At 44.6% G+C, this 14,758-nt stretch overlaps 1 protein-coding gene across 1 annotated transcript in view; it reads left to right on the forward strand.

Annotated features, from left to right (window-relative positions):
* The first annotated feature begins 13,354 nt into the window (after positions 1-13,354).
* Positions 13,355-14,758, forward strand: part of SIM1 (SIM bHLH transcription factor 1) — a 72,180-nt gene continuing 70,776 nt past the window's right edge. The window contains exon 1 of the mRNA XM_063291004.1: positions 13,355-13,625. Within this exon, the coding sequence (XP_063147074.1) occupies positions 13,451-13,625 (175 nt within the window). The 5' untranslated portion in view covers positions 13,355-13,450. The remainder of the gene's footprint in view (positions 13,626-14,758) is intronic.

A 14,758-nucleotide genomic window follows, 5' to 3' on the forward strand; every position in this document is an offset into this window, starting at 1 on the left:
GTATCACATTGAGGAGCTGTTCTTATGTAAAGTCTGAAGCTCTTCCTCCAATAAATATCCAGAGACTATGCAGCCCTAATACACCTAATGTAGGCCTGGCAGTGTGAGTGAAGCTAGCCTAGTGGATCTGGATCAATTAATTGCAGGAAATCTTGTCCACACTGAATCATCTATCACTGAATTCCAGCATGTTTCAATAGAGGTTAGTGCACATTTTAAAGAACATTATTAGACCATGGCTGCTGAACCTACTGCACTTCTCTTTACGTGGCAGATGGTACTAAACTGGAAAAGCTAAGATAAATGCAATCTCTATGAAAAGTATTTCAACAAAATTCTTCTGGTTGGATTTATTTTCCTTACGGATTAAAAGATAAGTAGTTAAGAGATAGTTTTCGTTTTAATGGGATTTTATTAGAATTTTATCGTATATTTATTCGAATTTTTATTGTATATTTATTCTATATTGCAAACCACCCAGAGTCCCTCCGGTCGGAGATGGGCAGTGACAAATTTGATAGATAAATAAATAAATAAGACCATCTATTAAAGTTGACAGTAAAGTCTGTCAAATTTATTTCAGTTCTTGCATCATTAGCCTTCTGCTAATAAGTCCTGATTTGGTTCAAGTTTAAGATCTGAAGAGGGCATAATTCATCTCTAGTTTGCGATTTAAAAGTCAAAGACAAACAAATCTGGGTCCCTCCAAAGTTCTTTTTTTTAAAAAAATGTCCAGATATCATCATGGAAAAGCATCAGAACATTTGTAGAATGCTTCATTTTCTGGCAGATTGAGATTAAAATAAGAATAATAGATTCTTTATTTTTTAAATAATAACTTTATTATTTTTCAAAGTATAGTTAAAATACAAAATATAGAATATAGAAAAGCTAGAGTACAGAACTAAAGAAAAAAGAAAAAACTATAAAAGTGCAAAACAGGAAACAGAAACCGAGAGTAACTTCTGACTTTCTCCAATACAGATATGAATAAATTTACAAATATAATCTCTTACCATTAGTTAAACCTTAGTAACATTTCTATCAAACAAACCATTTAATCACTAAAATCCAGAATCAAGGATTCATTTTTTTTATAAAGCAAGTAGTCTAAAAGTGGTTGCCATGTAAAAATAAATCCAGAAGCAGTATTTTCTCTTATTAATGCTGTTGTCATATTCCCCGATCAAACGTTCCCAGAACATCTGATTGGACTCACATGCATGAATAGAGTTAACACGTGTCGGGACTTGCGGGTCAGCAGAAGTGGGAGGGGGACAAGCCAGGAGTGTGAAAGCATCTTGTTTGGACTCTCTCTGGCATCCAAGGTCAACCGGCAGAGCCATTGCAGACATCTGCACTGAACTGAATGGACTGGCATGAAAAGGGGGGCTGCATACTGAAGAAGGGGGAGGGGTTTGAATTCATTGGACTGTTAAACTTGGGGAAAACGCGGGGACCTTTGTTCGCAACTTTTTCGCTGCACTGTGTACTACACTCCACTAAAGAGATTTCTAACCTAATCAATTATGAATCAAATTTAATGGCAAGCTCAGTAACGCAGTCATTACAGCTGTTAACTTAGCCATTTGGGCCAGCTCCATCAGTTTAATAATCCAATCTTCCACTGTAGGTATTTGTGGATCTTTCCATCATTGTGCATATAAAAGTCTTGCTGCTGTAATCGTATATGAAAGCAAAGTCCCATGTTGTTTCCCAAGTTCCTTCTCCATCAAACCCAAGAGTTTGATTTTGGTTTTTTTGTAAATCAACTTTAAGAATCTTTTGAATAATAACACATATTTGATCCCAAAAATTTTTGGCCTCACAAGTCCACCAAAGATGATAAAACGTTCCTTCACCCTGTAAACATTTCCAACATTCGTTACTCCATTATACATTTTAGACAACTTATCAGGAGTTAAATACCAGCAATACATCGTTTCATAAAAATTTTCTTTTAAGTTATAATTCAAACCTTTGTTCCACATGTTTTCCCATTGCTCAAGAATAATAGATTCTTTAGAGGATATTAACCCTGCAAGGTTTCAGCTGAATATCTTCACAGATTTCTCCACAATACATTTTTGAAATAATCCCTCTCTACCTCTTTTAATCTCTGGAGAAGGCTCTAATGCTGGGAAAGGTGGAAGGAAAGAGAAGAAGAGGATGACCAGCAGCAAGGTGGATGGACTCAGTCACGGTGGTGATGAGTGCTCCATTGGGAGCCTTGAAAAAACAGGTTAGGGACAGATCGTCTTGGAGAAAATCTACCTATGTGGTTGCTAGGAGTAGTAAACGACTTGATGGCACATAATCAATCAACCAATCAATCAGTCTCTTTTAAAGCAATGTTTGCAAAGATAAAGAAAGGAGAGCAGAGCAGCCTCTGTATTGCCCAGCAAAGAGCTCAAGTTGTGCTAAACCAATGCTCAAAGTGTCAAAAAAAAAACCCCACCTGTTAAAAAAATAAGTTCTTACTTTTCCACTTCCTTTTTGGCACAACACTAAAAATTGACCATTACCTTGCACTTCTGGGATGAGGTGCTGTGCTGCCTCTGATCCCTGGGTTTGTGAGGTGTCAGGAGAATTGGTAGATCAGGCTGGCAATCTTGGTTCATGCTTGGAAGGCCCAGGATATTTTCTCTCAGATATCTTTTCCTGTTTTGGAAAAAAGGCATGTGGGCTGACCTGCTGCAGTTTTTTCTGCACCAGAAGCTGAATTCCCAATCAGAATGAGAATATGTGGTTCAGGATTCATGTACGGTAAATCTTCCTCAACTCTTTTCTTTCCCATTGCAACAAAAGTTCATATATTTATTAGGGTTAAACTCAGTACTTTTTTCTTGTTTTGCCTTTTTACTTTTTCAAGCTACAGAGCTGTATTTAAAAAGAAAACCAAATCCAGGTTTGACAGGCAGCAGCCTGTGTGTGTTTTCCGAAGTGGACATCCTTTTCCTCTCATGCTTATTCACGCACAGGACACGGAATTGTTAGCATCTCTGACTTGAAACAAGGAAATCTCCCCACAATAAAGACTTGATCTTGGGAAGACAGCCATGCAGGCAATTTCCAACACAGAGGATTGCTATTTGGTGTCATGTGGAGTCAGGAGTTGCCATGGAATCCATTTGCTTCTAAACCAGCTCCTCCTGCTGGAATACTTTCTCATTATCATTTCTGCCAGGAGCGTTAAAAGGAGCTGAGTGGAAGAAATGATGGGGTAGAGCAAAGTCATTTATACATCTGGAATGAGTCTAGAAATCTAAAATCTACGTTCAGAGCTAGTTCCCAGCTCCAGGTCAGAAGAATGCAAATGGTAAATGTCCTTTGAAGTCTTTTAAAATTATTATTCCAAAACTTACAATAATGTAAAGCATAAACAATAGATTATGCCAGATGCAATACTCATTTTCTCAAGAGATCTCCTCTTAGATGGCCTGGACTACTGTTCCCATTTTAAAGCTGGGAAACTGAGGTTGGAAAACAATGAAAAAATACCACCGTGAGAACTCAAGTTTCTTCTATGTGTGGTTGACTGTATTAATTCCATTCTCATTTTGATTATTTTTTCATAAGTACAACTGATGGTTTAGCATGTGCTGTGCTCTCAGCCAAGTGTGGTTTAACCATGGTTATATGGTGATATGGCATACTGTTGAACAGCCTGCCACATTTATCTGCATAATAGCTATGATAGGAAGAATGCATTGCCTGTGATTGGATCAAAACCTCCCCATAAAGTAAAGACAGGTTTCTTCAGTTTCCACTCAGCAACATTTTCCACTCTGATGAGCAACTTAAATGTGATTTTTCTCATTATCATCGCTCTGGACAGTTTACACAACTAGAACTCTTTAGCTTTAGCAATAGAATTACATCCCAGTTTCTTGACCTTGGAGAAATTAGGAGTATAATTCAGAAGAGATTAGATACTTTTAAATACTTTACTGTTAAAGTCACTGGGACCTAAGAACAGTTTTGGATAGTAGTAATGTCTACAAAGACATTCGAAAGTGTAATTAAAATAGGATTCTGAATTGGAGACTAGCTGGGGAGGAGAAGGGCTACATCCTAGGCTTGAGGTCTTGAAGGTCAAGGATCACTCCAAGTGGACTTTCTTCCAGAGTTGCTCCATCAAGGAAAGATAAAAACATACTATTTGTCATTTCTCAATTCAATTAAGCTTTAAAGGGTTTTTTGAAGCAACCTTTTTTCTCTTTGAAAAGCCATTCCCACTTAGCCCAGTATATAAATAATGGCAACTTTTGTCAACAGGAGATATTGGGAATATTCAGAAATACTGTCTGAGTTCAGGTAGTAAGTTTTGAAGAAAAAAAAAGTATGAGGTGATTACACACCTCTGGATAACTTTATTGATTTTGCATCTCTTCTGTGCAGCACCAGTTCAGGAGACATGCTAGATTCTCTGCCCCTTCCAGGTTTCCTGAAAACCTTCAGTGATTTTAGGCAGTTTCTTTTCTTCCAAATATTTTAAGAGTCATGTTTTCATCCCTGTCAGTTTATATGTAGCTCCCATTTTTAAAAAGACTTAATTGGGATGCCAAAAATGGTAGCTTCTGATACTACTGACCTGTTTCTTCTTTTTGACACTTTCTCAGAAAATACTAATCTTCAGCTGTGGATATGATGAAATCCCTCATATTTGTCTACAGCCCTTTATTCCCAGTTAGATTTGTGCAGAATTGCATTTCTTTCCTGCCAATCAACACTACCAGCAAGGGGACCCTGGCTCCCCTGTACAAATGCTCTTTTTATTGTGTACTTGTTGGGGAAGTCAACCCCCTTCCTTTGCAATATTGATTGGCATCTGCCACTGCCATTTCTCTTAGATGTTTACTCTCTTACTGGTCACACTTGCACACTACTTTTTAAAATCACACTGTTAGGATATTTAGCAATATACATATCATGTTGCTTCACCCAACCCACTTCTATTTCTCTCCCCTACCCATATCCATTCACTGCACACAAGCAACCATCACCACTGCAACATACCCCAAAGAAAGGATAGTTTTACAAAGCAATTAGGCATGGCACTGAAGAACCAGAAAGGGAGAAATTAATATTTCTAACAATAATTTGTTTCATCGTTACCATTGGGAGTCAGGAGGCATACAAGTTTAATAAATCATCATCATCATCATCATCATCATCATCCACTACTCAGGGAAGACACGGAAGCCCTGTTCTTCCATATTATAGCACTCAGATTTGTGTATATTTCCCACTAGTTAATAAAAAGAAGGGTGACAATGCTGGAGAAGAGGAGACAGGATGTTTTAGCATACCTGACAGTGAAGGCACATTTTAGCATGAAATCACTATAAATGTGACAAACCCAGGATGGAGTCAGTGTTCCAGACAACCACATTTGTGATAGCAATTTCTTTTTCTAGCACAAGGAGGAGTGAGTAGCACTTAAACCAACAGTGGGGATGTTCAGTGGGGCCTATTATTAGGAAAAGGGTGCCTATCAAGATTGTGGTCTAGCAATGCAATTTTGTACACATCAAATCAAAATTCCATTCTATTGAATTCAATTCAGCTTATTTCTGGGTAAATAGGAAAAGAACTGCAGTCTACATTTGAATCACCCTCACTTACCCAAAGCTTATGCTTAAATAAATGAGTATTTGGATCCCAAATCCCTTCTCACTTTGGCAGTATATCCAAAGGGCTTGGTGCAATGTGTTGGCATAGACACATCTTTTAAAAACCCCACCTTTAAAATATTTTGTTGCAGAAAATGAGAAGATTACATTTTGTTTTACTTGTGGTTTTATTATAGCTTTAGAATTATTATGAATTGGTTTCTATTCCATCGGAAAAGTGGGTTATATATTTTATAACTACAGTGAAAAAGACTGGAGGGTCCATTTCTGAATGGGATTAGAATGAGGTTCCTTAATAGACTGAAATAGAAATATTCCACTTTATTTACTATACAAAGACAAGACTCTAGAAAATGTCCAGGCAATCTGGTATCCTCCAGGTAGTTTGACTTACAATCTACATTGTTAGGTATTCTCCCATAATCCCTTGCCATTGGCTATGCTAGCTGGAGCTTATGGGAATTGAAGTCTTAAATATCTGGAGGTTGCCAGTCTTCTTATTCTTGTTTTTTTTTTTTATTACTGTATGTCTTTACTGCATATGGTGACCTGTTCAAACTGAGTAGTTCAATTAAAAAGAAACAATAGAAGTATCTAAAAAGACAGACTATTCTATTCTAAAGAGTCTGTTGCAGAAAATGATAGTAATTTGATCAGTCACTGGCTATGTTTACACCACAATTAACATCTATGATTAAATGAATTGTAGTCTACTTATTGAAATCTCAGCTAATCAACAGACTAATAGTTGGTTTCTTTGTGATTCAGTAAATCAGGGGAACAGGCCAATCTGTTAAAAGATAAATCTCTTTCCAGTAGAGCAACAGATTGGTGACTGCATGGACACATCTATAAAGTTTTCTTGGCTTGCCATTGCCTTCTTTAGGAACTTTGGCAACTTCTGGGTCTAGCCTAAAGCCCTGCCAAGTTCTTGATGGTCTCCCATCAAGTATTAACCAGGTCCAAACTGACTGTTTTTCAAGATCAACAAAGGTTGGCAAGGTGCTACCAACTACATGGATTGTCTTGAGTTGTTATTTAGATGGAAAACCTGCTTGAATTCACTTTGCTGAGCCCTCCTCCCTTTATATGTAGAGGTCACCATAACTCTAACACAGAGTCAGGGCTCCACCAAAGGCAACTGAGCCTTCAACAGAAGAGGATGAATAGGACTCCAGGGTATTCTCAGATATTTCCTTTGAACCCTGTTCCACCTGTTCAGGGAAGTGTGCTTTGTGCATGCTAACTTGTCACATGAAGATACCTCCCACTTTATTTCAACAGGCTGACATCAGTGGTGCAGCTGTAATGCTCAATCTCTCACCAGAGGGGCGCCCTGTCATTGCCCTTTCTCCAAATCAAGACCCAAAAGAACAGAATGGAGGATCCCCTCAAGATACATGTTGGCTACTGCTTGGTTTCATACTAGGTTCAACACTTGGTTTGAAGCAGGGCCGCAACTGGGGGGGGCAAGCAGGGCATGTGCCCCGGGCGCCGTGCTGGGGGAAGGCACCAAAATAAGCACTGGGGGGGGCACCAAAATGGGCGCAGAATCCATGTTTGCCCAGGGTGACACAGACCCTAGTTGCAGGCCTGGTTTGAAGCATTTGGTGAACTGCATGGATTCCTCTGGCAGGGTGACTGGGGGGGGGGGGGGACTTGTCATGAGATGGCTTGTGGCTGGTGTGAGGGAATTGGATAAGGGCTAGCAGGACCCCAGGCCAGCCATTTGGAAGTCACACAGGACTGAGTTTACAGGATCAACAAAGATTGGAGAGTAATTTGAAGCAAGCAATGGCCTTCCTTCCTATCATTATTCCTTAACCAGGAGTATCCAAACTGAGAAGGGGTTAGGGTCAGAGAAAGTCCCAGAGACTTAATTTATAACCCAAACCAATTACTGTCTCCAAAGGTGGTGCAGCAATGTTGGATCAGCCTCCTCTTCCCTCCTTGCCCAGATGGGTGTGTTGTGTTCAAGGACACAGCGATGGCTTGCAGCTGCTGCTACCATCAGCCTTCCTCGAGCTGATGCCTTTAACATGGGACTACAGTTCCCATGCAGAACACTGGGGACGTGGTCCCACATCTCAGGCTAGAACAGGGACGATGTTTGTTGCAATCCTATACCCCTTTACCTAAGTGTACTGCCCAGCTTCTCCCCGGGAAACCTGAAAGGCTACCTAAGTAGTGCCTCTCCCCTTGCCTCTTTCTCCTCCCCGCCACCCTCAAACTTCCCGGAGGCCAAAGGAAACCACTTACTTCGCCAACACGCGGGCTCCGTTTCCGGCTGTCCTCCGAAGCCGGCAATGGCGGAGGGGGCCCCCAGCCGCGGCGGGAAGGTTCCCAGCGGCCACTGGGATCCACTGCTGCCCACGGGCCTGGAAGCAAGGCCGGCCTGCCTCGGAGCCCTATTGAGCGCAGTGCTTACTTCAGAGTAAACTACTCCGGGCCGCTCTGCCGGGGCTGAGTGGCGCCAAAAGAAGGGAAGACGCCTCGCTCTTATTCAGTGACACATTGCCACAACCACGGCTGGCTGCGGGACGCTAGAAATCCCGCGAGAGGAACCGGCCACTAATGCACCGACCCAGCCGGCGCCTTTTCGGACCTGCTTCTCGCTCCTCCGCGCGCTTGGCGGTGGGCAAAGCCCCTTTAGAGAGTGGAAGGAAGAAAGCTCTGGCTTGACCTGCCGTTTCCCGGTTGTGGGAGGAGGTTTTAATTCTAGGGAGGCCAAGGCTGGCGAGGGCGCTTTACCTTCGCGCTCCCGTTCCTCTGCTCTCAAGCCTCCGGTTTGATTTGGGAGGATAGCGGCCGCGGCGCGATCCTGGAGGCGCTTCGACGCCGGGACTTGCCTGATTTCTCTTTTGGGATTCCGAATCAGATCCGCTGCAAGTCTGGATGGGACAACGACGATTTAAATATTGCTCCGGCCCCGCCGCTCCTCCCGGTTTCCTACACCTATTTCGTTCTGCTTTCCTGTTCATTTCACTTTCGCATCGGGTAAAAAGAGGTTGCTAACATATGGAGCATAGCAGAGATTTGTTTACATTAGCGTGGGCTGTAAACTGCCAAGATGCTGGCAGATGCTAATCGTTTATTTATTTACTTCTGGCATTTGTGTTCGGATTTTCCTCTGAGAGCACGAGAGGCCTTACCAAAGGGTCTCCCTTCGCTTTACTCGCACAACAATTTTGAGAAGTAGGTTGGACTGAGAGATACTGGTCCAAGCTCACCCAGTCAGTTCTGAGGTCAAATAGGATTTAAATCGGGCTCCCCGATCCAGATCCAACACTGCAATATACTGACTCGCTAATCGTATTTATTAGAAATCCCGTTAAGACAAACGAACTCGATTGAGCACGCATTAGGATTGTATGCCGATGGAAGAATTGGACTTTCAAATAAATGGCTCTAAAATCCAGCCACTCGTACTTTGAAAAATATCACATTTGAAGGAATCGGTTGAACGGCCGGGATTGCGTTCGACTTGGAAGTACTGTATGACCACTTGTTACAGCCACGTAAAGGCATCCTGACTTTCGGATTTTTGAAAGAATAATGAATCTCGCAGCGGAAGCGGTAGGGAGTATCTTCAATAGATTTCTTTGGCTTTTAACTCTACCTGTCTCCAAAGACTCAAATCAGTACCATTTAGGAAAAGAAAACCCCAATCTTACGCACACCGTTTACACGATCTGGTTCACGCACCGCGCTAACTATGGCTCCTTGAATAAGTCACATTTGCCTGGGTTCGCAAAGCACGGTAAGCCACAAATCACAGGTCTGGTCTTATAGCATATCTTAAGCCGAAACAAAACATTATGGCTTAATGTGTGTGTCAGCCAGATCCTACACACACTGAACCTCCTGGTGTTCACGAGCCAGCTTGGCCGAATAGGAACCTTCGCTTCCCGATCTCACTTAATGGGGCATAATCTTACTTGGCACTGGCCAACACCAACGCGTTCGGAGAACATCTTCACCTCACCCCAAAAGGCACCCTTGCGCAATTTCTAAATCTGTCAGCTCTTGTCCAAAACATACCCCGGACTAGGGAAACGGAATACCTTTTGAAACTATTCTGCAAGGTAAGCAGACACCCGTCTACTCAGGCTGGCTCGCATCCAGAACGTGGATCCTCGGGGCCGGCGCAAAACCACGAGGGCTTCGAGCCTTTCAAACCTCGGCGGAGCGGGGCCTGTGTCCGTCGCTCTCTTAAAAACCCGAGCAGATAATATTTTAAATTCACACATCTGACAGGAGGCTGCAGGAACATTTCCCTACAATGTTCTGCACTAGATTTGGATTAGGAGACGCTAAATTTCCTTACGATCAAGGCGGCCCTGTATCTATGCAGAGAGGTATGCGAAGATCCATAATATTCAGCCACAAAACAATGCATTCTATGCGCACGCATGTGCGAGGCTACATTGGTCTGTTCGTTTACTTTGGATTTTTTTTAACAATTCAAAATGAGCGAGCTTTGGGCGGACGAACGTAAAGAAGGAGCATTTTGGGAGATCTGTAGCGCCGCCGAAGCGAAACTATTAGGTTTTTGCAGTCTTGCCCTTTGAAAAAGGAAACTCGGATTAAAACCCTGCTTGTTTACGCGGGAATCAATCCCATTCGACTCAATGGAATTTTTTCAGGAACAAGCAGCTCCCGCGGGTTGGCCGAAATTCTGTCTCCAACTTTCCAATGTTGCATTTCTTTCTAGCCCGGATCCCTACTCTCCTGCCGTCTGCTTTTAAAGAGGGAAAATGTGTGAGAGAGAGTTTGGCTGTTCTGTTGAACCGAAGCCCCACTTTCTGCAAACAGGGATTTTTCATTTTATTAAATCGTCAAGCCTGGCGGAATTAACTACCCAACTGTGGGTGGGATTGTTCTTGAAACCGAGAAGAGAGGCTTTTAAACGGCGCGTTAGGGAAGATCGGGTAAGACATCCAAAATCATTTCTGTATATTGCCTATTTCCCGAAGAAGCAAGTTAAGTACCTCAAGTTCAAATTCAGCTAATCTGGAAAAAAATTCTGCAGAAATTCCTGACGGCACCTTTCCAATATTGTGGAATTCATTTCCGAGTACTTAGAATCGGATTCGTTTGCACAACTCGAACTTTGGAACTAATCTCTGTATTGCAATCTCTTGGGTATTTAGTTGGACGAAATAAGTTTAAGACCTTCTTGGATTTAAAGTCCATGTGTGCAGCTAGTTCGTACATTAACGCGGGTTTAAAAAAACAGAAAAACTGTAAGGAACAAGACCTTGCCATGGAATAGCCTTCCACCACCGAATACATTTAAACATCGGGATCCGGGATTACTAAACTACACGTGTGCACTCTTTCCCCAGTTTCCTACGCCGGTAAGCCTGCTCTGCAAGACCTGATGGAAACTCGACATTTGCTCACGTCGAAGCCGACATTTTGCTATGGTTATCGAAAAGCCTTTGCTACAAACTTTCCCCCGTCCCCTCTTGCCAGAAGCAAAGGCTTTTTAAACTGAGCGGTGCCTCGCAGGAGAAAACCGAACGAGCCGCTTGTTCCCAGTTTGCGCCTTTTCCTGGGACTGCAGCAGCAACGGCTCGGCCCCTCCCCGCCCAGGGGTGCTTTCTTTGCCCTCTCTCTGGGACTCCGCTGGAGGAGCGAGCCACGTGTCCTTTCCGGCGTCCACTCGGGAGCCGAGAGGTCACAAACTGGACGCGGCTCCGGCGCTTTCAGGCCCGCACAAGGGTAAAAGGGGGTGTGCCCAGACAGGGATGACGTTACTCGGCAGCTCAACCAGTAAGAGGCCGGCCTTTCGGAGCCCTCTTCCAATAGGAGCCAGCTCGCTGTGTGAGTGGCATTAAGGCCGGGCAAGACTGAAGCACGGCTGAGAAATGAAGTTGGGTAAAAAGCCCTTTTGGCTATCCAGAAGTTTATTAGGCATTTCTCAGCCTGAAAATTAAGGGTTCCTCATTAAACTGTCGCTTCCTCCCGATTACAATCCTGAATGAGCCGGACAGCAACACCAGAGGATGAGAAGGCACAGATCTCCCTTCCCAGCCATGGGGGAAGAAACTTTTCCATCTTTGACGGATCGCCTTGATTTTTATTAAAGTCTCGCAATCGTCGCCTCGAACTTGGGGAGTGCAGGTAGGTAGAGGGGGATGCAGCTGGGGGAGGGAGACACGAGAGGAGACACGAAGGGACACCCGGAGGCTGCTGCAGTGGGAGGGGGGACTGAGCGGGCGGGGGAAAGTAACTCTGTCTTTGGATCAACAAGGGGTCACCCTCGTTCTTCTTCTGGGCTGCTTCTCTAAATGAGAGATGTGCTTTTTGGCTCTGTCTCTGCACAAGAGGGAGGGAGGGAAGGTAGGCGCGGACCATTTTAAAAACGTTAATACGGCAAAAGAGCGATGTGGGAAACGCCAAGCGGTAAGCAATCTCTTGCGTTATGCTTGGTCTTCTCCAGGAGGAGAAAAGGCTCCTACCCCGTCGCCCCTCCAGGCGGGACAGCCGGTTTCGTTTACCGTAGGGGTCGCCATCCTCGAAGTGCTTAAGTCTGAGCTCCGTGTTTAAGATGGGACTCGTTATAATGACTTTCAAACGGGACTTTGACGTAGGCATAGCAAGGTTGATCAGCAAAGCAATAAGGCCTAAACGGTTGGTAGATGGAGAGCGTGGGCAGCTGCGCTCTTACAAGGAAGTGGCTGGCTTGTGGCTTAGCTGAATGAAGCCGACCGAAGGAGTAGCTGCTAGAAGGAAATCGGGAAATTAGAAATTGGTACCCGACCATTTTAAATGAGGCGTGCCTGGTCGTTCGAATGAGCCCTTTGTCTCCCTATAACTTCTTTGGTGTAAATTCCATATCGCACGAAAAGAGGCCAAACTCTTAGCTCTGGGTTCATAAGTGGAGAAAGTCCGGAGGGGGTGCCCTCTCCCCAGGAATTATTGTCGTGAACATTCTTTCTAAAACTCTGGAGCGATGCTGAAGGTTATTTGGAGTCATCCGGATCCGAAGCCGAAGTGGACAGATACCGCATTTCCCGCCATCCCGGTATCCATTCCCGACGGCAGTTCCTTACGGGAGACTCCAACGGCCTTTCAGTTCCCCCAACTTTCTTCCTTTCCAGCCGTTGCTTAAAAGTTCCCTTCGGTCTTCCCCTCGCAACCCCGCCCTGCGCCTATGGCGGAATCCTATCCAGAGTCCTACAAAAGTAAGTCGCGACAATGTGTCCGTGGGCTTAATAAATGGGCAGGGGATTCCCGCTTCGGAGACTTGATCAAAAGAGGACGAGAACGCGTCAGAATATTAACCTTTGGCTCTTTCTGTCTCCCCGTCCCGCCGCTGTTGTCTTCACAGCTGCTCGAAGGAAGGGGGCCTGGGCCTGCGCCCCAAAGTCTGGAGATTTTGCGAAAGAGGAAGGATGCGCAAAGGAGAGGCGCTATGATGCCTCCTTGGCGGAGGAATTACTTTAGCCAACAGAGGAGGAGCAGAAACGCCAGGGTCCCGGGGCTAGATTGCTGAGATCCAATCCCACGCGGGCCTCCCTGCCAGGTGCTTTGGGGTTCTTTCCGCCGGATTCGCCACTTGGTTGTTTGTCCGCTGATTTGTTGAAAGTGAGGGTTTCATAATGCTGCTTCTCAGCTGGTAGGGCAGCTCTGCGCTCCCCCCCACCCCCCCACCCCCTTGAACGACAGCGCCGGAGGTTTTGGCGGAGATGGCTTAGAGGGACGCCAAGCCGAGCGGAGCTGGCGATGCTTTGCTGGGAGTGACCTTTCTTCTTGGATGCGTCTGCGGAGCTGTCCTGGTCGCAGAGAAGGGAGAAGAAATCACCATGAAAGAGAAGTCCAAAAATGCTGCCCGGACTAGGCGGGAGAAAGAAAACAGCGAATTTTACGAACTGGCCAAGCTGCTGCCTTTGCCTTCGGCCATCACCTCGCAGCTGGACAAAGCCTCCATCATCCGGCTCACTACCAGCTACTTAAAAATGAGGGTGGTCTTCCCGGAAGGTATGTGGCACCCCTCCTGAGCCTGTCAGCTCCCTAGTGCCCCAGGGAGAGTGGAACCAGTCGGGGTTATTCTTCCGGCCTGGGCCAGCCTTGTCTTCTGCCTCTTTTGTCCGCTCAGGAGAACTTCCAGAGCGACTAACTAGGCAGACCAATGAAAACTGCTCTCAGGACAGGAGTTGTGTGGATTTGGCAGAAAGTTCTCTGGAGACTTTCCTCTTTGCCTGGTACTTCCTCCTCCTCCTCCTCTTCCTCCTCCAACCCTTTCCCCTTTGGTACATAGGACCTGTTTGGTTGGGGGAAGCAGAGGCACCTTTGTCAACATGCTGAAGCTGGAAGCGCAGCTGCCACTTCCAGTGACTAAAACAAACAAGCCATCCCCTCTACCCCCCTCCCTGGTCAAGCCACGTGGATTGCCCCAAAGGGCAACTCTCTCATATTTAGATAGAAAAAATTGGGAGGAAGGCAATGAATTAATACCAAACTAAATATTGATCCAGATCCTAAGCCCTGGCTTCTATTGTGTGGACCAAGGTGACACAACTGCAAGGGAGGGAAGAAAGAGATGCACACGAAAGAAATCTCAAATGTGAATATGTATGAATGTGGCACATCTGGATCAGATGTCCATGATCCCCATTTGGAGACCCAATAGAAGCCACAGTCTTTGTCACTGTTCTGTTTGAGAAGGCCGCTTTGTCCAGGAAAGACATCTCCATCCCTCAAAGGAAAATATCCTTATCATTAGGGTGGGAAAAAGCTCCTGCCCTGTCTGGCATAGGATGGAAATCAAAACCAGAGTGAGAAAGAGTCAGTGAACTCCATACTGAAGAAAATGAGCCAGAAACAGGAATATGAGTTTCTCTTTTGGTCTCTGACGTGGCCTTTAAAGAAAAAAATCCTTACAAGTAGGTAGAGCATAAAGCCTAAGGATTTTTAATCAGTATTTCTAGTGAAATGTGAGCAAGAGAATTTCCTCTGAAGAGCCCAAATCCTAACTATCTCTGGACTGAAATCCTATGTAGCCTAACTTGAGGGGAATCCTCGGTGAAGTGGACCTTAATTCTGTGAACTAAAGTTGGGTGGTTTAAACTGTTACTTGGAGTAAAGGCCCAGGTAGTTCTGTAAAACCAAAA

This window comes from Candoia aspera, chromosome 1 (genome assembly GCF_035149785.1).
Source record: "Candoia aspera isolate rCanAsp1 chromosome 1, rCanAsp1.hap2, whole genome shotgun sequence".
In the NCBI taxonomy this organism is placed as follows: Eukaryota; Metazoa; Chordata; class Lepidosauria; order Squamata; family Boidae; genus Candoia; species Candoia aspera.